General features: G+C 44.8%; 1 protein-coding gene across 2 annotated transcripts; it reads right to left on the bottom strand.

Moving 5' to 3' along the window:
* Window positions 1-835: 835 nt before the first annotated feature.
* On the bottom strand, window positions 836-25,473 carry GID8 (GID complex subunit 8 homolog). 2 transcript variants are annotated; one of them, XM_084854374.1, is made up of 5 exons: window positions 25,374-25,473; window positions 20,273-20,402; window positions 11,670-11,866; window positions 10,380-10,577; window positions 836-5,305 (listed from the first exon to the last, which is right to left on the bottom strand). In XM_084854374.1, exons 2-5 carry the CDS (start codon window positions 20,388-20,390, stop codon window positions 5,132-5,134), a joined length of 687 nt encoding a protein of 228 aa, XP_084710500.1. In that variant the 5' UTR covers window positions 20,391-20,402; window positions 25,374-25,473; the 3' UTR covers window positions 836-5,131. The 2 variants fall into 2 exon arrangements, with proteins under 2 accessions (XP_084710500.1, XP_084710501.1); XM_084854375.1 differs by having other exon boundaries at window positions 838-5,305; window positions 24,709-25,473.
* Between the last annotated feature and the right edge of the window lie 2,254 nt (window positions 25,474-27,727).

Below are 27,727 nucleotides of genomic sequence, written 5' to 3'. Positions count from 1 at the left end.
ACAACAACCCTGTGAGGTTGTTTGGGCTTAGAGTCTGTGACTGGCCCAAGGACACCCAGTGAGCTTCCATGGCTGAGTAGGGACTAGAACCCAGATCTCCCAGCTCCCAGTCCAACACTCTAGCCACTACACCATGCTGGCTCTCAATATTATTTATGTGAGTGTAGTGTTGAATAAGATACTGTCCGTTTATGCTAGGAATGGTTTTTATAAAAACCAAGTTGCTGCTGATATGTCTAATTTAATATATGTGCACCACTACTTGACTACTGAACAGCTCTCTCATAAACACTTATGGGCCTGTTTGCATATAACAACCAATTTAGAAGCTGTTATGTTGTTGAGTTGTACGGGAACACCACCTCTTCTGCTTTGGCACACAACCTACTTTGGCTCCTTCATAGGTTGTGAACCGCTGGGTTGTTTAGCCCCTGAACAACCCAGTGGTCTGGGTTCGCAGGTGGGTTGTGCGCTAAGTAGGTGCACTGCACGCAGCGTGCCCCTGACAACCCATCAGTTTTTAAACTGATGGTTTGTCATTATGTGCAAACTAGGTCTGTGCCTTGAAAGAACAAGCTGGTTAACAAAGTGACTTATGAGCCAGGATCCTGGTTCAAATTTTACCTCTGGCATAAACACACCAGATAATCCTAGGTAACGCCTCTTCTCTCATACAGCCATCTGTAACAGTGATCATCATGGCCTACGATCTGGGCTGCCATCTGTACCACAATTCCACAGGAGTATAAAATGTGCTAATAGGTACAGAATTCAGCTTCCAGAAAATCTCAGCTTCAAAAAAAAAAAAAGGAAAAAAGGCAAGCATTTAGTCCTTATGATTACAAACATGTTTCAATAGTGCAGACAATGCTTGCTGGAAGCTCATACTCCAGAGAGGATGCTGAGTAAGATTTGTTGTGCTTTGGGACAAGGCTACACCCATGCCCACTCCCAGAACCATGCAACATAAGTAGGGCTGTTCCTGGATTAGATACCTTGGGCTGCAATCCTATACATGTCTACTCAGACAAAAGGCCCACTGACCTCAAACTCCCAGGTCAGTCAGTATAGGGCTATAGCCTTAGTCTACTAATAGTATGAGTTTTAATCAATCAAATGTGCATACAAGAGTTATCTGAACCAAGATGCATATTTTAGGTTGGATAAAGACTTCCCATGAACAGAGTTCTGCTTATGGGATGCTCCCATGAGTGAAAGGTGTGTGTGTGAGGGGGAGCAATTTGTGCTGATTTCCCCTGCAGCCCCTGAAAAAGCTAATCCAAAGGGTTGGGGAAAGCTCTAGAAGATGGATCAGGGGGCTGTACGGGGAAGCAGCAAATGTTGCCTCCTCCCCTTTAGTGCAGGGGTGCACAACCTATGGCTCCCCAAGGTCTTAACTACGTACCCCATCTGGCTAGTCTTCTCTTCATCTCCTCCCTCAGTGGTCCCAATACAGATATCTCTTTTCCCCCTGCTGCTACCACTGAAGCAATAGTAATCTGGATCAGGATCACTGGGTGTGGGAGTGGAGAGAAGGCTCTTCATTTCCTCCCCCAACAATCCTTATAGATTGCTTTTCCCACACTGCTCCTAGCAGTGAGGAAACAGCTACTTGTATCAGGATTGCTGCAATATATGTGTGTGTGCATGTGCGCACACACCCTCAACCCAGAATTACATGCTGCCCTTGAGGCAAAAAGGTTGTGCGCTCCCACTCTAGTCTCCACTGGATCAGTCCCTTCCGTGAATAGGGGCCCTATTTGCAGAAGGGCATGTCTGGATCCAACCCACTGTTTTTTAAATGATGTATTCATATACTGCATCAATCATAGTCCTAGAAGAGGTATTCCATTCCTGTGTGAGAGAGAAGAATGTCTCTTAAGATGCTGCTGGTCATCTGCAGTATAGTACCCTGCATTAAAGTAGTACTTGCACTAAAAATATTTAAATCTGCTGCCCAATTAGTTGTGATACCTTTTTAATTTATTAAAAACACACACCACATAACCAAATATTTCCCCCTAAAAACAATCATGCAAATCAACTTAATTTGCATTATTTATATACGTTGCAACAACCTAATTTTTTCTTGCCATATAATGTGAGTCTTGGTTGCAGAACTGTGCTGTTGTTTTTAAGTGTAGACACAACCTTGCCTACTACACAGATTGCTGGAAGTTACTAAGGCTGCAATCCTATACACACTTACCTGGGAGTAAGCCCCACTGAACTAAACCAGGGTTACTTCAAGTATATATGCATACAATTGCATTATAAGATAGGTACAAGGTGTGGGTGGGACACTTAAAAGATTATACAACATTTCTGCAAAGACTTTTTAGAAGAGGAAAACTTGAAAAAAACAAATGTAAAACATATTGATCAAAGTGGTATTTAATGCTAAGCAGTTAAGAGTGGCAATCTAACATTATGGAGCTAACAAATTTGCAACCATTCACCCATGGCCACCAAATAAGACATTTCTCATGCATATGACAAAAGTTCATTTATGTAACGAGGACTGTGTTTTCTGTATACAATATTTTCATAAGTTATGTTTCACAGCCTCCCCCATCTGAGATTAATTCAAACTGATTATATTATATTTTGTATATGCAAACTATTTTATATACACAAGAATATAAAGATCCCTAAAAGTACCATTGGGACTACACCCTTGAGCTTTCTGTAAAATGCATAGCTTTCTTTCATACCATTTTAAATATTTTCTCTCAAGTTACCCAAAAAACTTTACAGATTAAAGCTGCTTCAGTGTGTGATGTTTTAACAAAACCCAAATGAAGTAAATCTAAACTGTTATCTTTAAATCACATATTTGGCTCTTAAATTAATGAATTAAGCAAACTAATGAAAGTTCCAGTCATCTATGCACTCATGAAATAATCAAAGTGCTCTAAACACACAGGAAACTTCTTAAATAGGGCTGCAGTACAGTATTTCTGCTGCAGAAAAATGCCATTTGTTACAGAAGTGACCAACTTCACAATGAAAGCTGTAGCCTCAGACTTTTCCAAAAGCTTCAGATTGCATTCAGAAGCCAAGAATGTTCAGAAAAGCTGGTCCTATTCGAGGAAGGGCTTAGACCCATTTCACTTTCACTGCCTCACCTTGTTCTTAAAACAAAAATACATCACACAAATTGCATGTGTAATTGGACACAACTGTTTTCAGTCAGTCAAATACAGCTCCACAGTCAGCTATGTTGTTAGAATTCATCTGCCAGGAATAAAAAGCTGACCTGTGACACTGAAGTAGTGGTAATCAAACCCATGCTGTTGCTTTTGCAAGAACTTAAGTTGTGTGGTGTCAAAGCTTCACTCTGAAGACAGACTGTAGAAGTGTCAGTATTCAGCAAATCAACTAGTCTTAGAACTAGTGTATCCCAATAGCTTACACAATTGCCTCCTCCATAATCATGCTACATACAAGCACAATCGGCATTCACAGTAGTCATCAGTGACTATGGGTACAATCACCCAGGAACCCCACTCCAAGCAATTTCCATTTGTTTCTACGGGGCTTGCATGGAAGAGATTCCTGGTGGACCATGCCCAAGGTTTGTTTGTTTTTTTACTCCCAACTGTCAGTCAGAGACCAGAGCTAAGCTTGCTAGAAACCAAATGACTTTATTCTACAGGTTTATCATCGGCTCACCAAGCTTAAGCTATCAACAAACCATCCCACTGCATACTGTACTGACTGTATCAATCAATAGAAAGTTGCTCCCACACAGAAGATATGCATGGGAGGAGTGGATCTGCATCCACAGTTGCCAAGCACCTGTAACATTATAAACAACTTTGCTACTGTACTTCAGCAGCCTTGCAGGTAACTTAACCGAATGGGTGCTTAGGACTGTAATCTTGGAGTTGGCATGGGTGGGTTAGTGCTTAATACTATCAACCGAACAAGTTAACATTGCTTTTAAGACAGTCATATGTGCCATGCAGAGTTCCACACCCTAAAAGGAGATTACAATGCAGCAATTGAAAGACTTCATGGAATTATAGGGCCTTTAACTGGGGTAGAAATAAATCCTAGCACACTTATGGTAATTACGACACCCCATGATAAAGATGGGAATCCAAGAAGGAAAGAGATTTGTAAAATCAAAGTCCTACTTATCCAAGGCAAAAAAACCCTGTTGAAATAACTCCATCATCATACATTATAGCCCTGTAACATTCATGCTACTCTAGTGGATCTGCATCAAGACAGATATTTCTTCTAACTCGAGATGGCCCCAGCCACATAACAGCACTGTTTCCCTCTTTTATACCATCCACATACACACTGTTGGCTTTAAGGCTGTCATGTCATCCAAATCAGTGCAATTACTGCAACTGGTACTGAAAAATGGAACAAAACTAGAACCTCGATGAAAGAAAACTTACCTACGAAGTGATTTAGTGTATTGTTCAGAGGCTATTTTGGTCATTCTTGAAAATTACGAAAGAAAATGCCTTTATTTTCAGCAATACTTCTGAGAGAACTAGGCCCATCATGAATATAACATTCAGCCCCATATAAATAAGTCACCAAGGTGTGAAAAGCAAGGGGAATTATCTTCAATTACAGCTTACAAGCTTTCTATGCTATATTCTATGCAGAAAAACAACACTGCCATGAGGTTTACAAAATGATCACTTCAACCAATTGCTAGTTTATAAATAGGGAATGCATGTTTGGCTATAAATTAACACAGAAAATAGTCAATGTTCAAGTGAGAGACAGGTTAAGTTTAACTGGAGAGTTGCAAAGAGTTTCACCATTAATTTACTGGCTACCAAAATGTGCTTCAGTAGCCAGACATTACAAACCTTCAGCACAGTAGTTAAAAAAAAAGAGAGACTTGTTTTGTTTTTTGCTAAAAATGTATGACAGTGCATAGCCTAAATCAGATGGTCAAAGTGATACAAAGCTTTTCAATGCCAATTTGCTGCATTTAAAAAGGGACCGATCTCCCTTTAAGTATGCTTGCCAAGAGAAAAGAAAAAAACACACAACCAAATTGCAAAGTCCTGAACTGTAGTAAAAATATTTCAGTCACAGACTGATTAAAAATGTATATAACTGTGCAGTTCTGAGGTTTAGTGTCCACCTGCACATTTTACTTGGGTTCCTCAATAGTCCCCTTGCTGAGGTCTGTCATTTTGGGATATTTTACTTTCTTCTGGTCCAGCTCATTCTGAGCCCACAGTAGTAATTTCAGTAATTTAGCCAGCTTGGGTGTCGACTCGCGATTTTCATAGTCTAGAACAGCTTGGTTAACTTCACTCCACACCTAGAGAGAGATAAGCGACTTAGTTTAGTACAATATATGCCTATGTCAAAGAGAGCCAAAATCATCCAGTGACTGCGGGGTTTTGACCTAGAGGACCAAATTCCTCCTCAGTCATGACAGCCTTTGGCAAGCCATAGAACCTCAGCCTCAAGTCCCATCTGTAAAATGGAACATTAACAATATAGCTGCATGGATTGCAGAATATTGTTAAAAACTTTGTAAACTGCAAGTACTATAAAAACAAATAGTCCTTTGGCCAAGTCTGAAGGCTAGTTTCAAACTGCCTTCCCATAAAGGCCTTAATCAAAAGCTCATCCATCAGTATCCTCCAAATAAGACAGAACACTGTGTTTAGTAAGTGGTTTGTGACTGAAGATGAGCAGAGTTTATCAGGGTGCAGTCCTATAGGTTGCACCCTGGGTACTCATAAGCCCCTGAACTCAGAGGCTAACAAGTATCCCATGCAGAGAGGGAGGCACCTTGTGCCTCCTGTGCTGCATTTTAGCTTAGACAGGCGATTTTGCCTGTCTAGAGGAGGCTTCGGGGAGGGAAGAGGGCTGGGGAGGCAATAGGAAACGACGTAGGCCAGTCGCCCCGGCCTCTTCTCCTCCCTGCCCACAGGAATGCCTCCTTTCCCCCATCTCTGCACTCTGTTTACCGAGAGCGAAAAGACAGCCGGTGCTGTTCTCCCTGTGCGGGGGAGGGAGCAGGGAGTGCAGTTTCCTGGCTCTGAGCTCGGATCCCTGTCTATGTTCCTATGTAGGGAACATAGGATCGCTCTCTTAGTGGATGGATTTTAAGGTGATATTTCAGTGTCTGTTTACATATGACGGCTTGTGAATTGATTAAACAGCAGTCATCTGCTCTTAAACCATTTACTGATTCAAATAGCCATCAAGATGGTGTTTTATAATACTGAAATGAATTTCAATATTATAAAGCCTCAATATATGTGTCTTTTTGAGAGGAAGGAAGGAAGGAAGGAAGGAAGGAAGGAAGGGGCCTTGTTGTGGCGAAGGGGCTTGCGTAACTCAGTGAAGCCATAAGCTATGCCGTGCAGGGCCACCTGGGATGAACAGGTCATGGTGGAGAGTTCTGACAAAATGTGGTCCACTGGAGAAGGAAATGGCAACCCACTCCAGTATTCTTGCCAAGAAAACCCCATGGAACATATCACAAGGCTAAAAGATATGATACCAGAAGATGAGCCCCTCAGGTCGGAAGGTGTCCAATATACTACTGGGGAAGAGCAGAGGGTATTTCCAAGTAGCGCCAGAAAGAGTGAAGCGGCTGGGCCAAACCCGAAAGGACACTCAGCTGTGGATGTGTCTGGTGGTGAAAAGAAAGTCCGATGCTGTAAAGAACAATTTTGTTTAGGAAACTGGAATATAAGATCAATGACTCAAGGTAAGCTGGAGGTGGTCAAACACGAGATGGCAAGATTGAACATCGACATCTTGGGAATCAGCGAACTAAAATGGAGACGCATGGGGAAATTTAATTCAGGTGACCATCATATCTACTACTGTGGGCAAGAATCCCTTAGAAGAAATGGAGTAGCACTCATAGTCAACAAAAGGGTGGGAAAAGCAGTACTGGGGTACAATCTTAAAAACGATAGAATGATCTCAGTACGAATCCAAGGCAAACCATTCAACATCACAGTAATTCAAGTCTATGCCCCAACCACTGAGGCCAAAGTAGCTGAGGTTGATCGGTTCTATGAAGACCTACAACACCTTCTAGAACTAACACCCAAAAAAGATGTCCTCTTCATCATAGGGGATTAGAATGCTAAAGTAGGAAGTCAAGAAATCACCGGGATAACAGGCAAGCATGGCCTTGGTGTACAAAATGAAGCAGGACAAAAGCTAATAGAGTTTTGCCAAGAGAACACACTGATCATAGCAAACACTCTTTTCCAACAGCACAAGAGGCGACTCTACACATGGACATCACCAGATGGTCAATATCGAAATCAGATTGATTATGTCCTTTGCGCCAAAGATGGAGAAGCTCTAGACAGTCAGTAAAAACAAGACCTGGAGCTGACTGTGGCTCAGATCATGAGCTGCTTCTTGCAAAATTTTGGCTTAAACTGTAGAACATAGGGAAAACCACTAAACCATTCCGGTATGACCTAAATCATATCCCTTATGAATATACAGTGGAGGTGAGGAATAGATTTCAGGGATTAGACCTGATAGACAGAGTGCCTGAGGAACTATGGACGGAGGTCCGTAACATTGTTCAGGAGGCAGCAACAAAATCCATCCCAAAGAAACAGAAATGCAAGAAAGCCAAGTGGCTGTCTGATGAGGCTTTACAACTAGCTGAGGAAAGAAGGGAAGCGAAAAGAAAGGGAGAAAGGGGAAGATATATCCAACTGAATGCAGAGTTCCAGAGAACAGCAAGGAGAGACAAGAAGGCCTTCTTAAATGAACAACACAAAGAAATCGAGGAAAACAATAGAATGGGAAAGAGATCTCTTCAAGAAAATTGGAGATCTCAAGGGAACGTTTTGTGCAAAGACGGGCATGATAAAGGACAAAGAAGGCAGGGACGTAACAGAAGCAGATGAGATTAAGAAGAGGTGGCAAGAATACACAGAAGAACTATACAGGAAAGATCTGAATGTCCCTGATAGCCATGATAGTGCAGTCACTGAACTTGAGCCGGACATCCTCAAGAGTGAAGTCAAGTGGGCCTTAGGAAGCATTAGTAACAACAAAGCTAGTGGAGATGACAGTATTCCGGCTGAGCTATTTAAAATCCTAGAAGATGATGCTGTTAAAGTGCTGCACTCAATATGCCAACAAATTTGGACACTCAGCAGTGGCCACAAGACTGGAAAAGGTCAGTTTACATTCCAGTTCCAAAGAAGGGCAATGCCAAAGAGTGTTCAAACTACCGTACAATTGCGCTCATTTCACATGCAAGGTTATGCTCAAAATCCTACAAGCTAGGCTTCAGCAGTATGCGAACCGAGAACTACCGGAAGTACAAGCTGGGTTTCGAAGAGGCAGAGGAACTAGAGATCAAATCGCCAACATTCGCTGGATCATGGAGAAAGCAAGAGAATTTCAGAAACATCTATTTCTTCTTCATTGACTACGCTAAAGCCTTTGATTGTGTGGATCACAACAAACCGTGGCAAATTCTGAAAGAGATGGGGGTACAAGACCACCTTACCTGTCTCCTGAGAAACCTGTACGAGGGTCAAGAAGCAACAGTAAGAACCACAAATGGAACAACCGATTGGTTCCAAATTGGGAAAGGAGTATGACAAGGCTGTATATTGTCGCCCTGCTTATTTAATTTATATGAAGAGTACATCATGAGAAACGCCAGGTTGGATGAATCGCAGGTCGGAATGAAGATTGCCGGGACAATTATCAACAACCTCAGATACGCAGACGATACCACCCTAATGGCAGAAAGCAAAGAGGATCTAAAGTGCCTCTTGTTGAGGGTGAAAGTGGAAAGTGCAAAAGCTGGTTTGAGACACAACATGAAAAAAACGAAGATCACGGCATCTGGCCCCATCACTTCCTAGCATATGGAAGGGGAAGAAATGGAAGCAGTGACAGATTTTACTTTCTTGGGTTCCAAGATCACTGCAGACGGTGACTGTAGCCATGAAATTAAAAGACGCTTGCTCCTGGGGAGGAAAGCTATGGCAAACCTAGACAGCATAGTAAGAAGCAGAGACATCACCTTGCCGACAAAGGTTCATATAATCAAAGCTATGGTTTTCCCAGTAGCAACGTATGGCTGTGAGAGCTGGACTATAAGGAAGGCTGAGTGCAGAAGAATTGATGCTTTCGAACTGTGGTGCTGGAGAAGACTCTTACGAGTCCCCTAGACTGCAAGGAGGTCCAATCAGTCCATCCTAAAGGAAATCAACCCTGACTGCTCATTGGACTGCTCATTAGGTGGCCAAATATTTTGGCCACCTAATGCGAAGGGAAAACTCCCTGGAAAAGACCCTGATGCTGGGAAAGATTGAAGGCAAAAGGAGAAGGGGACGGCAGAGGATGAGATCGCTAGATAGCATCACCGATGCAATGAATATGAACTTGAGCACACTCCAGGAAGAGAGCGGAGGACAGGAAGGCCTGGCGTGCTATGGTCCATGGGGTCACGAAGAGTCGGACACGACTTAACGACTGAACAACAAGTAAGATATAAAATTTGTAAGTTATCATGGCAGGGAAGACAGTCAGTCATATTTTCAGTGTCATACCCTATTATAGTAAAAGAGAACCAAAGTAACCTACCCAGCTCTTTGGCTCACCAATTAAGATTTATCTCCACCAAGTGATCAACTAAAATGTTAATTCATTAAGAGAGCAATCATATGGTCCCTGAGTGAGCGTCCCAGGGACCACAGGATGGCCCAGAAAACCTCTTCAAGGCTGGATATGAGTCTAAGATCTGACCCCCAACCCCGTCCCCTCACAGCTGGCACAGAGAGAACCATGCTGGCTACCTCTCCGAGGTCTGAAAATTGATCTTGGAGATGAGGGAAAAGGGGATGTTCTGGTGGGCGGGGAGGAGACCAGAGAGACCAGGATACAATTTATCCTGAGCCTCCTCCAGCCACCTTCCTCCCGCCCCCCAGTGCCCTTGCTAGACAGGCTGAAAATCCTGTCTAGCAAAAATAAAGGAGTTTGGATGACAGGGAGGCAAAGATTGTCTGCCCCCCTCCTCTCACCCTGCTAGCTTTAGCCTAGCAGGTTATAGGAATCTCGGAAGCCTCCAAATTCAGGGGCTTCTGAGCAGCAACAAGGAAGTCCATAGGATTGCACCCTAACCTGGTGATTAAACTGGTCAAAACTTGACATCCTACTGTGCTTTTCAAACTCTAGGCAGAAGATGGATTAACAATACTAGTATGCAAACTAAAATCAGCCTGTAAACATTCAGAAAAGAGACAGCCAACCTTAACCCAATTCCAATTTACTAGGAAAGGTGATAAAAAGCACAATTCTAAAAAGCTACCTTCTCTTTATAATGTAATAAAGGCAAATCTTAAAAGTGCCTTTGTAAGAGAAAGGGAGAATATAATTACTTTCTGTCTCTGCATCATGTTGAGCAAGTCTCCAAAAGGTGATTCCTCTGGGTTGTCGAAAGCAAGGAGGGCAAGAGTGCGCTCCATCTCTGTCAAACATTCCCGGCTTTCTTCTCCTTGTTCTGCTAACTGTGTCTGGGCAAATTCCAGCGCAGCTTCTGTCTCACGCTGCCGAATTAATTCAATTAAATGCTGCTGCTGCAGAGACCAAAGACAAAAATGTAAATAGGTAAACAACTCCAAATTTCTTACATTATAAATTAATATTGTGTGCTGAGCATTCAGGTTCAACAAGATAAAAGCCTTTGAATTAAAAAGAGGGGATATCAAATGATCAGCATTCCAACAGAAAAGGATTCAACTGATTTTGGAGGCTGATGCCTCATGAAAGATTTGGGCACACGAACTTCTAGTCTCCTCCAACTCTAGGTTTCTAAAGGCTGGTTGACTTTTCTTGCTCCAGAGACCTTTGAGTTCTTAATATTCTTCTAAATGATAGCATAGTAGTCCATTTATGAGGGGACATCGCAAGGAAATGGTTGACGGAACTCCTGCAACTAACTTCGGCATTCACTGCTTTAAAACTTCCCAAAGACTTCATGAACCATCAGGAGCAGGACGTGGCTAGTCTCTACATATTAGGAAAAACGTTGACTATAAAAAGCCATTAACTGAACCTTGCCTCATCGCCTCCTCCGCAACTAGTTGATTCTCTCATAACCAAACACCCCTTCTTGGTGTAAATGCCTGACCCTGCCATGCTTCCCTATCTTGATCATGTACTGAAAATGACATTAAAGGAGCAACTTCAGAAATTTGGTGCTGAACAGGCTGCAGGCTCCTCTCACCCCCTAGCATGAATTCTCCCCTCACTTCTATACTTTAACCATGGTTTAACAGTATGTCTCCATCAGCACAAAGCATGGTTAGTGTTAACCCGTTTCCCCATTAACCAGGGGCTGGAAATCTTCTTCAATCCGTGATTTCAAACTCTGGTTAAGATGGGAACTCTGATTAGCACTAACTATGGTTAATAGGTACAGATGTAACGTTAAGCCAAGGTTAAGGCCAACAAGGGAAGGGAGTAGGCATATAGGTCTGTGGACCACTCCACAAATGGGAACTTTTGACACTGTTGGTTATGTCTGCACCAAAGTTCATTAAAAATGCACACCCTAAAACAAGCTGCAAACCCCACTCCCCACCCCTGCTTTCTAGTACAACAGCCTTCCTTTACAACCTCCAGTTAGCTTTAGATACAACCAGTGCCTGCTTAAATGTGAATCTTACCTGTAAATGGAAGTAAAGGTACCGGTTTGTGTCTAACAATTCTGGATGAAGGCTATTGATCAGTGCAATGGCTTCCTGAATCTGACCTTTGAGGATCATCTCCCGAATTTTTATTCTTTCATCCAGGGTCTCTAAATCAACACTGGGCTCTATTCCAGATTCCATTCGAAACTTTTCTGCTGCTTCTTTAAAACCTTCTGAAATACAAAAACAAATTTCTTACTGAAAAAGAAAATGACTAACTTGTTTAACCCAGGAACTGTGGGGACATGCAGAATGTGCAAATCACACATGAGCCATTTCTGCTTTCAACATCAAAGCATGGGTTAACTCTGGGTTGTTTAACCCATAAACAACCCAGAGTTTCCAGGTTTGCACATCACGAAACAACCCAAGAAAGGCAGGTTCCTTACCTGTAACTGTAGTTCTTCGAGTGGTCATTTGAGCATTCACACATATGGGCTCTGCGCCTGCACAGAGCCTCGATTCGGGAAACTTCCATAGCTGAGGATCATTTTGGTGGGAACCCTCCCCCACTGTCCTACTGCGCATGTCCCTAGCGGGTTCCCGTCTAGTCCCTCAGTTCCTTGAGACCGCCTAATGCAGCCTTGGATCTGAGAGAAAATTTTCACACCTCGTTATCAGTCTCAGTACAGACTCTGACACTGAAGCAGGGATGGTGGTTGGGTTGTGTGAAAGCACAGATAACCACTCGAAAAACTACAGTTACAGGTAAGCAGCCTGCTTTTTTTCTTCGTGGTCTCCATGCATGACACATATGGGCAATTAACAAGCTCACTAACTGGAGGAGAATAGGGGTATGTCTATCCTATTGCAGCAGTGCTGACAGGATGGCTCGCCCGACTCTGCAGTCCTGTTGGGACCATATATCCAGTCTATAGCACGATATAAGCATTGGCAGTTTTGCCCATGTTGCAGCCTGACAGAGGTCCAGTAGTGATATGGCCCTTCCAAAGGCTGTCGACGAGGCCATATCTCTCATCACATGAGCCCTGATGGAATCAGGCAGCTCAAGTCCTGCTATCTGGTATGCTAACTTAATTGCATCCACTATCCAGGACAAGAATCTCTATGGTAAGATTAGCAGTCCTTTTTCAGTCTCCCGTAACAGAGGAACAGACGTTGAGATTTATGGAAGCCTTCAGTCCTTTACCCGAAAAAGGCTAGTGCCCGCCTGACCTCCAGTGTATCGAGGGTTGATTCCAATGGAGACGAAAAGAATTGAAAGACAGTTGGTAAAACGATGTCCTGAATGACATGAAAATCGGATACCTGTCACGTTTCCCTTGGGCCTCCTCTTTCCTTAAGCGTTCACGCACACAAACAGAGAGGCTTCAGTCTCAGGCCTTTAATTCATTATCAACAGGTTAATGACAGATGAAAATCCGTGAGGACTCTCAGGCTACAAAGGAATGCTTCCAGGGGATTCAAATGGGAACATCGACATTACCTGCAATTTGAAGTAAGGCTTGCTGGCTACACTAACTTAAGGAGGGATGTCCCACCCTTCTAGTGATGCTTCCCTATGTTGCCTCTCATGCATCGCTAACCAGGTTGACCGCTTGAGCTCCGCCCCTGACGTTTCCCTCTTAGCTCTGCGCCACAGTCTAGCATCTCTTAGGTCACAGCCCCCACTCTCCTCCTCCTGGCTTCTCACAGAGGAAGGCAAGGGGGGGGGGGGCTTCAGGCCCGGCCATCTGGGAGTTAGTAACCTGAGAAGCACACCTATGCATATCTGAACTGGCTTGGGAAAAGGTATCCCCCAGTTCTGGCTGCTCGTCTTCTGAATCTGAGCTGCTAACAAACTCCCTGCACTCAGAATCAATCCTGACAATACCACTTTAAGAAGGAATGTTAAGTCCGGTTTAAGAACTGCTCTATCCTTATTAAAATCTAGAAATGGAGTGTCAACACATAGTGCGCAAAGTTCCAATGACCTCTGTGCCAATGTGACTGCTACCAGAAAAGCATCTTTCGAAGAATCATAGAATAGTAGAGTTGGAAAGGGCCTATAAGACCATCGAGTCCAACCTCCTGCTCAATGGAGGAATCCAGGTCAGAGCATCCCTGACAAATGGTTGTCCAGCTTCATCTTATATGCCTCCAGTGTGGGTGAGCCCACCACCTCCCCAGGGAATTGGTTCCATTGTCGTATTGCTCTAATGGTCAGGAAGTTTTTCCTGATGTTCAGCCGGAATCTGGCTTCCTGTAACTTGAGCCCATCATTCTGTGTCCTGCACTCTGGGATGATCGAGAAGAGATCCTGGCCTTCCTCTCTGTGAAAACCTTTCAGGTACTTGAAGAGTGCTATCATGTCTCCCTTCAGTCTTCTCTTCTCAAGGCTTTGTTTTCAGTCCCCTGATCATCTTCATTGCCCTCCTCTGAACCCTCTCCAGTTTGTCTGCATCCTTCTTAAAGTGTGGCGTCCAGAACTGGACACAGTACTCCAGATGAGGCCTAACCAGTGCTGAGTAGAGGGGAACTAGTACTTCCCGGGATTTGGAAGCTATGCTTCTATTAATGCAGCCCAAAAGAGCATTTGCCTTTCTTGCAGCCACATCACATTGTTGGCTCATATTCAGCTTGCGATCTACAACAATCCCAAGATCCTTCTCGCTTGTCGTACTGTTGAGCCAAGTACTTTGAAAGTAGTCAAAGGTCAGTGGTAGCAAGAGGCTAGAATGGTTTTGAAGTTAGGGCCTTTAGGATGACTGAAAGTCTCCACTGTGGAACCGGCAGGTGTACAGGGGGAGCCAAATTCTTCAGACCTCTCAAGAACTATCTAATCACTGGATGTCTAAAAACAGAGAAACCTTGGTCCGGCTTAGGAAAAGCAGAGATAGCTGCTAGGTATACTCTAATGGATGAACACTTTAACCCCTTCTTAAAAAGGGAATTCAGAAATGAAAGAACCCCATTAATAGGACAAGTCATGGGATCCAAATTACAGGCATTAGCAAAACTGGTGAATGCCCTCCATTTACGGGTACACAATTAGGGATGTACAGATTTCCCACCATCCATTCTGGTGGGGCATCCCGTGCCGGGGGGGGGGGGGGGGATCCCACAGAGACTAAGGCCGCTGCTTACCGTTCATTTTCAGGTCCGCAGATTGTGTCGTCCACCCCATTCCGCCGCCTGCATGCCCCGGATTCCCCCATTTTTTTCCAGATCCCCGAACTTACAAAAATAATTCCGCAAGTACCGCCAAAAAATCCTTTTCGCGTGCCCACCATTGGTCTCCGTAAGCCTTGCGTCATAGGGAAAATGCCTATTTATTATCGTAAAAAGGGTAAAGCCCTTCACGTTCTTCTATTTCTGATTTATGGATTTCTTTTCGTGATTATTTTTGTAAAATCTGCCATTCGGTGGACACAAAAAAAAGGGTCTGCGTCCAGGTCGACCAGGCCATCCCGTTCTGAGGAGGATTCCGTGGACTGGATTTGTCAGAATTCGATCCCATTTAAAATGTGTGCGGAATTCTGACATCCCTATATACAATCATCTCGTTGCTGGTTTTCTAGCAGCTTCCAGAATATATCTCAGTTCTTGCGAGAGTGTGTTTGTGACTCTTCCTGCCAACTATCTTCCATGCTGTTAATTTGAGGACCTCAGCTCCTGGGTGTCGAACCCAACCGCTGTCTCTGGAAAACAGATCAGGTGCTGATGGCAGACGAAGAAAATTCCCTCGCACCAGTTGAAGTAGAGCCACAAACCAGTATGAACCAGTCATCAAGATTAGAATATATCTCTATTCCAAGCATCTGAAGGTGTCCACATACCACTGCCATGCATTTTGTGAACACTCTTGGAGCTGTGGCTAGTCCAAACGTGAGGACTCTGAACTTGAACATACTGAGAGGAGGGAGGACACTGAACTCTTATCTTATATCCATTCAGAACTATGAGGACCCAAGCATCCGAAGTTATCGACATCCAGGTTGGAAAGAACTGACAAAGAAGATCTCCAAACTTCAGGAAAGGATGAGGCTGTAGCAGACCAGGATGGAAGGAATCAAAGTCAACATTTAGAGGCAGTATCTGACGCTGCTCTCAACTGGTGGACCCGCAACACACCTTTTTCGCTGTTGATAAACATTCTGATACCAGAAAACATGGTCCTGCCTCTGACAGGGCTGATACTGAGTGGGTTGGTGAAACAAGCAACGATGTTTGTAAGGTGGTTGTTATTACTGGTGTTGCTGCTCTATCCAAAAGGCCAAGACCACCTCTTTGCAGTGGTCTTGGCCTTTTGGATCCATTGCCTCATCGATTTTAGAATTGAATAGACCCTCCCCATCAAAGGGAAGGCCCTTGATGCAGGAGCATGCCTCTGGAGTTAATCTCACTGATCCAAGCCATGCATGTCTGCATAAAGCTATAGCTCCTACCACAGCTTTGGCTTCACAATCAACTTGATGGCGAGTTGATCTGTTGCTTAGACAGCTTGAGTGCTTCTTCCTTGAACACCCTTGTCAACTCTCTCTGGTTGTCAGATAAGTATGAAGAAAGTGAAAACATCTTGTCCCACAAGAACAGCTGGTAGAAAGCCATAGCAGCTTGATAATTCACCACTTTAAGACCTAAAGCTGTGCATGAATGTATGTGCTGTCCCAGTGTATCTAGACCCCTGCCTTCTTTATCTGTAGGAGAGGCATGGGTCTTCCGTGAGCACCCTGGGAAGATTTCACTATTATGGAATTTGGCTTAGGATGGATAAATGGGTACTCTGCATCCTCTTGCTGCACTTGGTATAATGACTCCAGCCTTCTCGATGTAGGTTTCATTGAAGGCAGGACCTTCTAGGACTGTTGCACTGTTGGTAAAAGTGTAGGCAAGAACAGAATTGATACAGGGGCTGAAGTCTCTGTAAACACTGCATCGAATACAGGGTCTTGAATGAGCTCTCTAGGCTGCTGGGTGTCAATGAATGACTGTACCATCCGCAAAACTTGTTCAGTGAACTGCACCATATCTTCAGACGGAAAAAGTCTATCTGGAGCACTCACCACAAAACTTGGTCCCTATGAGATTGCCACTCATCCAATAAGGTCTAGGTCAGAGCTTTCCAAACTGTGTGCCGTGACACAATGTGTCAGTGGCAGTGTGTAGGTGTGTCGCGCGAAATGCAGAAAATCGTGCAGAAGGGCACCGTGGAGCTCCCTGACTCCCGTTTGCTTCCCTTGGCCCCTCCCCCGGAACTTCCTAAAGCAGCTAAGGCTTAGCTGCTTTAACATTAGCTGCTTTAGGATCATGCGGCGTCTTGACGTAGGGCGCTCGTGATTGGTGGTATTGGAGCAGTACAGTGAGGTAGAGGTGCGGGGTGAAGAGAGGGGAGGGGAGGCGCTGCCCTGGGAGCAGAGCTTGGCCGACGCCAGTGCGGAGAAGTGGCAGCGGCCCCCGGCCCTGCGAGATTTCGAGCACGCCCTTCGTGGACTTCTGCACCGCACTCCTGAGCGGCCAGGCCAGAGTAGCGCGCGGGTAGAAACGCCGCCTTGGACTGCACCAAGCGGGCTGTCCGCCGTCTTGGCCAGTCGGAACGGAGCTCAGTGGAGGCCAGAAGCCTCAGAATCAGCGTGCTCTCAAGCACCCGGGCGAGCACAGCTGCTGGCTGTCACCCAGTCAACGCACCTGCTGCTGGCTGAAGGGAAGCCACCCTCCCAAGCCCAATGTGGCAAACAGCAAGCCACCCACCACGTGGCACTTATAATTTGATTTCCGCCATTTATTTTTATTTTTACTCTGCTGTAATTGTGGATTAACCACCCACCAGCAGTATACCACCGGAGAGTGCTGGAACTGGACTCTGGACATAGGCACTGCAAATATTTACAGCAATATAGCCTTGTAGTGAGACATATATATTTACACCATTTTTGTTGGACTTCTGCTTCTCTACTTCATGTGTTTTTGCAGCTGAGCTTCTACCTGGGCCTATGTGTCCTAATATGTATTATAAATACTTTAGTTAATTTTGTTTATATTTCACATTTTCTTGCACTTGTTTACATACTGTTACTCATAAATGACAACAATGTATGTTATTATCTTACAAATTATATTTTTAAAAATATAAATGAAAGGTTTTCATGATATGTTCTATCCCCATACATTTCATTATTACAATTTATGTATGTGTCTGTATCTCTTATAACGGATTAGTTTAACCTCCGGTTTGCTAGTAAAACTGAATTACCGTGTCACGAAATGATGCATGTCTAAAAAGTGTGTCACCAACATGAAAAGTTTGGAAAGCTCTGGTCTAGGTAGTGATCAGTCCGGATATCTTTCCCAATGTCTAAGTGGAGAACGGGATCACTCCTGATTAAAACAATCCCGATACTGCTCCCTCTTATAATGAAAGGATGTAATGGAGTCTGGTGACCTCCCTCAAGGGCGATGCTCTCTAGGAACATGCGGAGATATTGTCAGCATCACAGGTCTTGTTCTGTGACATTCTATAACTGGAGAGGTGTCTCTTATCTCTCCCTCTGAAGTAGAAGCAGCCTATATCAGATCTGGTCTCAGTACCGATGGGACAGGGTCTGCACCAGTGAATCTAACAACAGGGGTGGTGACAGCAAACTCAGTGTAGAGACCTGCTTATGCTGTTTCTTTGTCTCCTTTGTCTTCTTTTGGGTATCCAAGGAGGTCTTGTGCTCCCTAGCTCTCTAAGAGATCTTTTTAGCTGTGATCAGAGCTAATGAGCAACCTGGAGTAAGAGGGTCTGTTCGGCCCAAGGCTGGGACCAAAGGAGTTGGAGAGGCAGCTGCAGGCAGAGACACTGCTGTTGACAGTGTCTCTGCAAGGCAACTGTTACGGCGGTCAAAACAGAACTGAGGTGGGAACTCGCTAAGGACATGTGCAGTAGGACAGTGGAGGAGGGCTCTCGCCAAAAGGATCCTCAGCTGTGGAAGTTTCCTGAATCAAGGCTCCGCCCAGGCACAGAGCCCATATGTATGATGCACAGAGACCATGAAGAAGAACTGGGCATTCCTGGACTGTTAATTAAAAGCAGAAATGGCTTGAGCATCCCGCTCATCCCCACAATTCCTGGCTCAAACAGCCGAGGAATTGCCACCATGATGTGTGAACCAGGTGAGAGCTTTGTTCAGGAAGGCAACATAATATTCAGCAGCAGCATATGGCCTGCAAGGGACTTTTCTGCCCAATTCAGTTTTTAAATAAATCTTATATCTCTGTCAAAAGCTGCTTAGGCAAGCCTGCAAAGACAGAAGTTGCACAAAAGTGGGACAGCTGGTAAGAATGACAGGAACTCGCCTCCAGCAACACCAGACAGGCCGCTCAACAAGATCAGCCTCGGATGGCCTTCTCTCTTTCCCATCAGCCCGGACAGCTAGGCTGGTGAGGACAAGGGAGAGGGCCTTCTCCGTGGTGGCCCCCACTCCGTGGAACTCCCTCCCTAGGCACCTCCGCCATGCCCCCTATGTAACGAGCTTCCGCCACGCATTAAAAACATGGTTGTTCAGGCAAGCATTTGGGGTGGGTTAGGGTATTTTTAGAAATGTGATGTTTTTAATGTAGTATTTTGTTTTAAATTGTTCTTGTTGTACATCTCCCAGAGTGGCTGGGTGACCAGCCAGATGGGCAATTAATAAATTTAATAAATAAATAAAAACTTTATTACACAGGTGGCGCTGCCAGAGAGTTTTTACACAGCCAATTTAAGATTTATTTAAATTAAGTATATCCCACCTTTCTGCCTGGAAACAGGCCTCCAACCACTGAAAATAATTGAAAATAGATACAAAGCAAACATAAGGTTCTTTTTTAAAGGCACTGGTGTCTTAGGAAGGTTCTGGGGGGATGATAATGGAAAATGTCCACTCTCAAGGCTGAAGATGCTGCTGCAACTGCTGCTCTTCAATGGTTCCATGGTAACCATAATTTCCTTATGCATTTATTTTATTCACATGATGCACCCTATAACATAAAAGTTCCTAGGCAGCTCATACAATAAGACAGTTAAAACATACAGTAACAACAACCGAAAAACCCCCTAAAATGTCTAAAATGACTGGGAGAAGAGAATATCTTCTCCTGGCAGAATGGGCACCAGGCAAATCGCTGTGGGAGGGCATTTCATGAGTTGTACCTCTGTCTTGCCTGGACTGAGCTTCAGTTCATTGGCCCTTGTCCAGTTCATTACCTTGGCTCACACACTGATTCAGAGCCACAAGGCAGAAAAAAACCCTTTGTGTCCTGAGTCAGGTAGGACCCCATGTTTTGGTCAGGGCAGGACATCTCTTCACTTGCAGCTGGACAGTCTGCAGCTCTTGGCAGGAGCAGGGGAGGCTGTAAAGTGTCTGCTCCTCAACCAATAGATATGGCTGCTGCTGAGGTGTTTCACGTGATGGTATGAGAGGAATAAGGTCATTCCTGAGGTATGAGACCACGCTGTTTAAACACCAGGCCAGAAAACAGCTACAACACTAATAGTTAACTTCAGTACCCAGCGACATTGACAGTACTAGATGCTAGCAACAGACGAATAAATGTTCTTGAATTAATACAATTCTATTGATAATACATTATTTTCGAACCAACTCACTGATGATTACCTGTAACAAGATAGTTCATGATCAGGCGGTTCATATCAGCTCTCTGGATGTGCAAATTATTGAGTTTTTCCATCCACTCGTCTTTTGTGATTTCATCGGGTTTTTCCGCATAACTCATTCTTGTCCCTCACTAGCAAGAAAGAAAAATTGAGGTTAATTTCAGTAAATAGATGCAAGAATACCTAATTACTGTCCTCAGCAGCTTTTATAGCTCACTCGGTGTAAAAATAGTTACCAAAGATGGCACGTGGACCTCTTCTCATTTGCAGTCACAAAGTAGATGTAGTCGTAACTGAAGTTACTACTGAGGAAAGATTAGCTAAGCTTGCAACAGTCTAGTGTGCAGAGTATTGCTGACATGTACCTACTATACATTTTTAATGGCTTTGCAACATTTTTAACGGCAAACTTACAGATTTTGGTTTGGATCCAATGTCGCACGAGTGGAAGTCCGCTCACACAACAGGGCTTCCCTGTTCTCTCCCACCCACCCACAGCCCCCCTACGTGCCTCCCAACCCCCCAGAACAGATTTGGGGCACACATGTGGGGCTGTAGAGGGGAGAGGAAATCTGTTGTACCAGTCTTTTCCCTTCCACTGGTAGAACGGCACCATCAGATCCAACCCTTTCCACCACCACCGCACCACCAATAATGAGTTAGTGTAATCTTTGACATTTTAAAGAAAAGTTAGATGGCTATCTGTTAAAGGCATTTTAGCAGTAGAATAACCTGTTTTACAATAGGGACCTGAACAATTTAATACATCAATTTCCACTTTATCTTTCTACAGAAAGGTACTAAACCAGATCTCATACTGCAAACAGAACAAATTGCCTTATAACACTGAGGTAGGAGCTATATGCCTGCCTGCCACCAAAAACAAAACTGTGCACTTAATTTCTCCTTCCCCCTCTGTAATGGCTTACTAATTTCACATAAAGATTTACAAAGTCTATTACTTGAAGAACAGGGACGCAAATGGAGTCCGCGCGGACTCCATTTGGGTCCCAGCGGCCGGAAGCCCGCCAGCGGCCGGAAGCCCGCCAGCGGCTCTGCGGACTCACTGCGGAGCGGAGCTGGCCAGGGCCGGTGAGGATTCCAAGGGGATGGGGCGGATTGCCTCCCCCCCCCACCTGCAGACTCAAGGTAAGGGGGGTTCCCACACCCCTGCTGAGGCCCAGGTCCTAACAGGCCACGGACTGGTACCGGTCTGCAGCCCAGAGGTTGGGGACCCCTGATATACAGCACATCCCGCACAATGATCTCTCTCTCACACAGGCCTGTACTTGCTTACATACAGCCCACCGACCTAAAATAGCTACTCACGAGCAACACACCATGTAACAGAGATACAGACACAGCAATAAGACCATGTAGCATACCCAGATGCCAACTCTACCCCCACATCTACTCTGGCAACACTATCACAGGACCCAATAAGGTCATCCACAACATCAGGGGTTCATGCACCTGCTCATCTTCCAATATGATATATGCCATCATTTGTCAGCAAAGCCCTACTGCATTTAACTTAGGGCAAACAGGCCAGTCTCTATGCAATAGAATAAACGGATACAAATCTGACATCAGAAATAGCAATATTCAAAAACTACTGGGGAATATTTCAGCCTCCCAGGACACACATTTATTGACCTTAAAGTGGTTATTTTTAGGTAAAGGAACTTCAAAGACAGACAGCAACAGGAAACAGCTCAACTACAATTCATCAAGAGGTTCAACTCTATCTCTTGTGGCTTGAATAGGGGCAAAGATCTTTAATCAGCTCAGCAACGCAAGGATGCATCTTATCACCCAAGAACTCCTTTATGAATGTCCATTAATAAAGCAATCATCATTGTCAGTACTTTCTGCATTTAATTTCTCTCTGACCTCACTGTTTACAAATCCCTGCTTTCACCTGTACACACACCTGTAACTCACTATAACACTTCATGCATCTGAAAGCTTATGCCATAAAGTTATTCTTTAAGGTACCACAAAACTTTGTTTTTGCTGCAATGGAATAACTGCCCGTTTGAACGTGTTCGAAGACTTGCCAACTTTCATTACAGTACATGCATTATTGGTAGCTATTGTACCATTATGGCATGTACTGATAAGCCTCTAATAATTACTGGCAGTTATATAGTGCTTTTTGAGTGTTGAAAGAGCTTTGCATATATTATCTCAATAATCCTTGCATAAGCTTACAACAACCCTGCAAGACAGATGGGTGTATTCCCCAATTGCACATGGATAGCTGAGAAATGTTGGCTTTCCTAAGGACACCTACTGAGATTGTGGAAGAGGTGAGATTTGACTTTCTGGTTCACAGCTCATCTCCTAATGACCTAGTTGCGCACATTACTAATTAAGCAAATTGCTATGACACAGAAGTAAATATGCCCGAGATCTGCTTGTATACCTAGTTCTTCTTGCTATTTTCCCTTCAAATCATCTCTAGGGAACTCCACCATGCCCCCTCTTTAATGAGCTTCCACCACGCATTAAAAACGTGGTTGTTCAGGCAGACATTTGGGGTGGGTTAGGGTATTTTTAGAAATACGATGTGGAATGTTATTGTTTTAAACTGTTGCATTATTATACATCGCCCAGAGTGACCAGGCGACTGGCCAGATGGGCAATTAAGAAATTTAATAAATAGTATACCTAGGTATTCTTGCTATTTTTTCTTCACCATGCCATGACCCAAAACCACTTTTCAAACTATCCTAGCTTATAAACAAGTGTCTTGGAGACTGGCAAAGGGAGCCCAAGTGAGAACAGATGTTTTACTTTAAAAGGTGAAAAGACTAAAGAGATTTCTAAAAGTGTAAACAGAGAGAAACTAGACCATCCAATGAAGTTAACTGGCAGTAGGTCAAGGGGAAAGATTTCCTCAAACAATGCAGTTAATTTCTGGAATTCACTGCTATAGCATGGGGTGTTGATGGCTAGTACTTCAAACAGCTCTCAAAAGGATTGGACAAATTAATGGGGGATGCACCTATCAATGCTTCCTAAACTTAAGTTAAAATAACTTGATCAGTATACTTCTGATTGCAGAAAGTAGGGGCACAAACAGCAAAAGCTATCAATATTTTGTCGTGTCTGTGAGCTTGCAAGAAACAGCAAGATAATCACTTTTGGCAAGAGACCACTGGTCTAGAGACCATGGTCTGATCCAACCAGCCAACTGATATTTTGTTCTAACAGAAGGAACTAATACAAAGAAAAATGCTTTCTCTGTATATATTTCAGTGACAGGAAACAAGATTAAAAATTTCCCTAAAAGAATGGGGTAAAAACGTCTAACTGAGCCCAACACACAAAACTACTGAAGTCAAACTACCACACTCAAAGCAATTCAGACTGCAACCCCAAACCTTGGAATAAAACTCAGTGAATTAAATGGGACTTAGGTAAAAGTAAACATGCATAGGCTATTAGTCTCACAGTTAATAAATAGGTCCTGAGTGCCCCAATAATAATCAGCTTCCTGTTTGTAAAATGGTATGTTGATCATGATCTGGTGTTGTGGCTATGTTGCAACAATGAGCGAGATAAATGACTTTGCAATTGTTTTCAGTTGTATGTATTGATTCCTCCCTGTTTTGGATGTATGAAAGTTATGTCTCAGACTGAAAGCTGGTGGCTAAACTGAAAACAATACCATCTTCTTCTGATGGTCCCTTTAAGGTCTCTTTAAGGCAGACGTTTCCCCCACAAACACAACTTACAATGCAAATGCTCTTGGGCTCCAAGGATAAGGTACAGTGTATGCCTAGATAAAAAGGAAACTGCTGTCATCTATGTTGCAAACTCTATCTCTTGCAGGAGTTTCCAGTAATGAGCTCATCAGGAATCCTTTATGGATTAGAATCAAACCTATCTGTAGCTATAAACAACTAAAAAGAATTGTTCTTGAAGTTGTTAGGATTTAGCACTTCTTCCCCTTCCTTCTCCTGTTAAGCATGGCCAATTTGATGGCCAAGGGTGCAATCCTATGCATGTTTAGACAGGAAAAAAGTCCTACAACTCAGAGCATTCCCCAGCCAGCACAGAACTTTTTTCTGTCTTAACATGCATAGGATTGCACCGTAAATGACTTTCTAGGAACTCCATTTTGAACTGAATTCTCTTGTCACTTTCAAAATGTTCCAATGGAGATACTTAGATTTTGAAGGAACTGAAATCAAGGTAGTCATAAAGATCATTGAAATAGCTGATGGCATTAGATAATAGGTCACTAGTCTTTACATAAATAATAATTAAAAATCTTTATATAAGTTTTTAAGTTTTGACAGTTTACATCAAAAAAGCAACTCCGACTGAATACAGAGAAATTACACTTAATACAAACTGTATACGTTTTTGAGAAAAACTATGGTTTCTCCAAAAAAAAAAAAGCTTTGTCATTCGGAACTGAAGCACCTTTTTTCTGCTGCAAAAGGCTTTCCCTTAAAAAGAGTGCAGGGTTGGAGGGGAGAGCGAGAAAGAGAACAAAAAGAGTTTCCCCTCTCTAGGCCGCATGCCGAGTCTCGTCTACTAGACCACAGAAACAGATCAGTGCAGAATTAAGGCCGCTTTTAATTCCACGTTTGCAGCAAGCTTATCTCGTCGTGGTCCAAGTCCCGTGAAAGCCTGATTTCCGGGGAAAGGGGCGGGGGAGAGAGGTGTTGGTAGACACCTCCCCCCCCCCCAGCTCGGCCCTTCGGGACAGGCCATCCTGAGAGCCCAACAAGCACGAACAGAGCAGTGGCACAGGGCGGCGTTGTCCTACAGGGAAGCGGCGGGCAGGAGAGGACGGAAGAAAGAGCGCGGGCGCCCCTGCGGGCCTGCGACGCGAGACATGCCCGCCCACCGCTCTGAGCGGCGCGTCTCGGGGCTTCCTGCCTCCCTCACGCCCGACGCAGCAGCCCAGGCGGGGGCGGGCCCCTCCGCGCCGCCAGGACGGCCTCGCACAGCCGCCGAGAGGCTCCAAGATGGCTTCTTCCCGTCAGCCGACACCGCTCGCCGTTCCCCTCGGCCGAGGAGGGCCCGGCAGGCCGCCGCCGCCCCACCGTAACCCCCCCCCCGGCCGCCGCCATTTTACTCACCGACCGAGTCGCCGCCGCCGCCGCCACCACCGGGACCTCGACGCCGGGCCCGCTCCGCCCCCCTCCTTCTCCCGCTCGCGCGCGCAGTCCCGCAAGCCGCGCCTCTCGCGAGAACTCGGCCCCGCTCCCTCACCTCCTCAGCCAATCGCGTCGCGTCGCCCGATCATAGAGACGGGAAAGGTGGGGAGGAGCGGAGCCTAGGAACGCCGGGAAACACCATAGAGAGAAAGGATGGTCCCGTCCTTTATGGCCAAGGGGTCGTAGAGGTTAAGGCTGGGAGGCCTAGGACGGCTAGGCTTAGGTGCGCTTTTAGGGCGCGATGCTATGCAGAAAAATGTCCTACAGCGGACAATGTTGGGAGCTGTAGGGCTTTTTTCCGTCTAAACAGGCATAGGATGGTGCCCTTAATGATTTTTTTAAATTATTATTACTATTTATTATTACATTTCTTATTTATGATTGTATTTCGGCCCTGCCTTTTTTCTTCTTGCAAGGAACCCAAAGCAGCTTCTTTGGTCTTCCTCCTCCGCTCGATCTTATCCTCACAACAACCCTGCGGGGTAGAGTAGGCTGAGAGTCAGTGACTGGCCCAAAATCATGCAGGAAGTTTCATGGCTGAGTGGGGGATGGAACCTGGATCTCCCAAGACAATGGAACCAATGACCTAGGGAGGTGGGGGGCTGTCCCACACTGGAGGCATTCAAGATGAAGCTGGACAGCCATCTGTCAGGGATGCTTTGACTTGGATTCCTGTGTTGAGCAAGGGGTTGGACTTGATGGTCTTATAGGCCCCTTCCAACCCTACTATTCTAAGTCCCAGTCCAATGCTCTGGGCATCTCTACACCAGCCTAAAATCCTGCATTTAAAATGGAGCTTTCTGCTTCCATTTTAAATGCAGGATCACAACTGACTCCCTTTACACATGTTTCCTTTCCCTCCTACCCCTCCCCCCTCCTTCTCCCCATATCTGAGTCTTCCGCTGTCTTTCATTGATCTTGCTCCTCTTCTTGCCAATTTAACTCTTTTCACAGAGGAAACTGAAGCAGAACACAACAGGGTAATTTGATAGCTCATTATCTGCGATCTATTTAAAAATGGAACAAAGGGCATTTAGTGCAGGAGATGCCCTGGAGGGTCACAGCGTCATGTAAACAGCCCACTTCCGTGAAGGAGCAATCTCAATCACAGGATAAAAGCTCAGTGTGAAGGAGCTCTCTAACCACTACATCGCACTTCTGCGTAAACATTTATTGATATTCAATATGTATATCCTACCCCCATAATAAAAAGTCCTCAGGGAGACTTACAGAATAAAATGCACAGAATTGTTCATTTAGAAGTTGAAGGAAGGAGATAGGCCTACATCTAGGCTCTCTTCACACCTGAGTTTTTTTAGCAGGATCATTCTTCTTTAATCATTGGTTTTCAAAGGAGCTTTAGGTGATGCCACTGGTCTCCTGCTATCTCACTACTTTCCTTCCCTCTTCTGGTGTTACCTGAGAACGGGGAATACACAGCATTTTCTGTGCTTGCAGTTGAAATTATAATTTCCCCCCTGTGTATTTCCCCTTTAGCGCTTTGTCCCAGTTTGTGTGGGCGTGTGCTAGAGGTAGGGATGTACGAAAGTCACTTTCCTTTTGGCGGATTATGTTTATGGGGGGGAGGCGTTCCGTCCCTCCCGCCGGAATCCTCGACGGCCGGCTGTGCTCTGCAGTGGCTCCGCGGAGCAGCCGGCCAGGCCCAGGCCAGGCCAGGCCAGAGCCGTCCGCAGCTGGATTTCCAGCCATGGAGGGCTCTGGGTAAAAAACAAAACAAAAAAACCCCGCGTACGCAAATGGCGGCGACTACGGCCGCCGCCATTTGCGTTCCTTATTTTTCGCCGTCTTAGTCTATGTAAATATTTATGTAGACTATTACGGCGAAAACAAGGGGAAACGCAAATAGCGTAGCGGGCGCTATTTGCGTCCCTTTTTGATTCGCCGTTTTAGCCTACGTATTTTTGTAGGCTAAAACGGCGAATCAAAAAGGGACGCAAATAGCGCCCGCTACGCTATTTGTGTTTCCCTTTGTTTTCGCCGTAATAGTCTACATAAATATTTACGTAGACTAAGATGGCGAAAAATAAGGAACGCAAATGGCGGCGGCCGTAGCCGCCGCCATTTGCGTACGCGTTTTTTTTTTTTACCCAGCCATGATAGGCTACGTAAATCTTTACATAGCCTATCACGTCCCTGTAAAAAACCTCCAGACTGCAAATGGCGGTGGCAGCAGCTGGTCGGAAGACCAGCCACCGCCGCCACCCGGAACATCCGCCCCAGGTAAGTCTTGTCCCGGGGGGGATCCACGGGGGGCG

This window comes from Heloderma suspectum, chromosome 4 (assembly GCF_057233095.1).
Source record: "Heloderma suspectum isolate Gila_16-S chromosome 4, 16-S_ref, whole genome shotgun sequence".
NCBI lineage: Eukaryota > Metazoa > Chordata > Lepidosauria > Squamata > Helodermatidae > Heloderma > Heloderma suspectum.
This window is presented reverse-complemented; position numbering and strand designations above follow the sequence as displayed.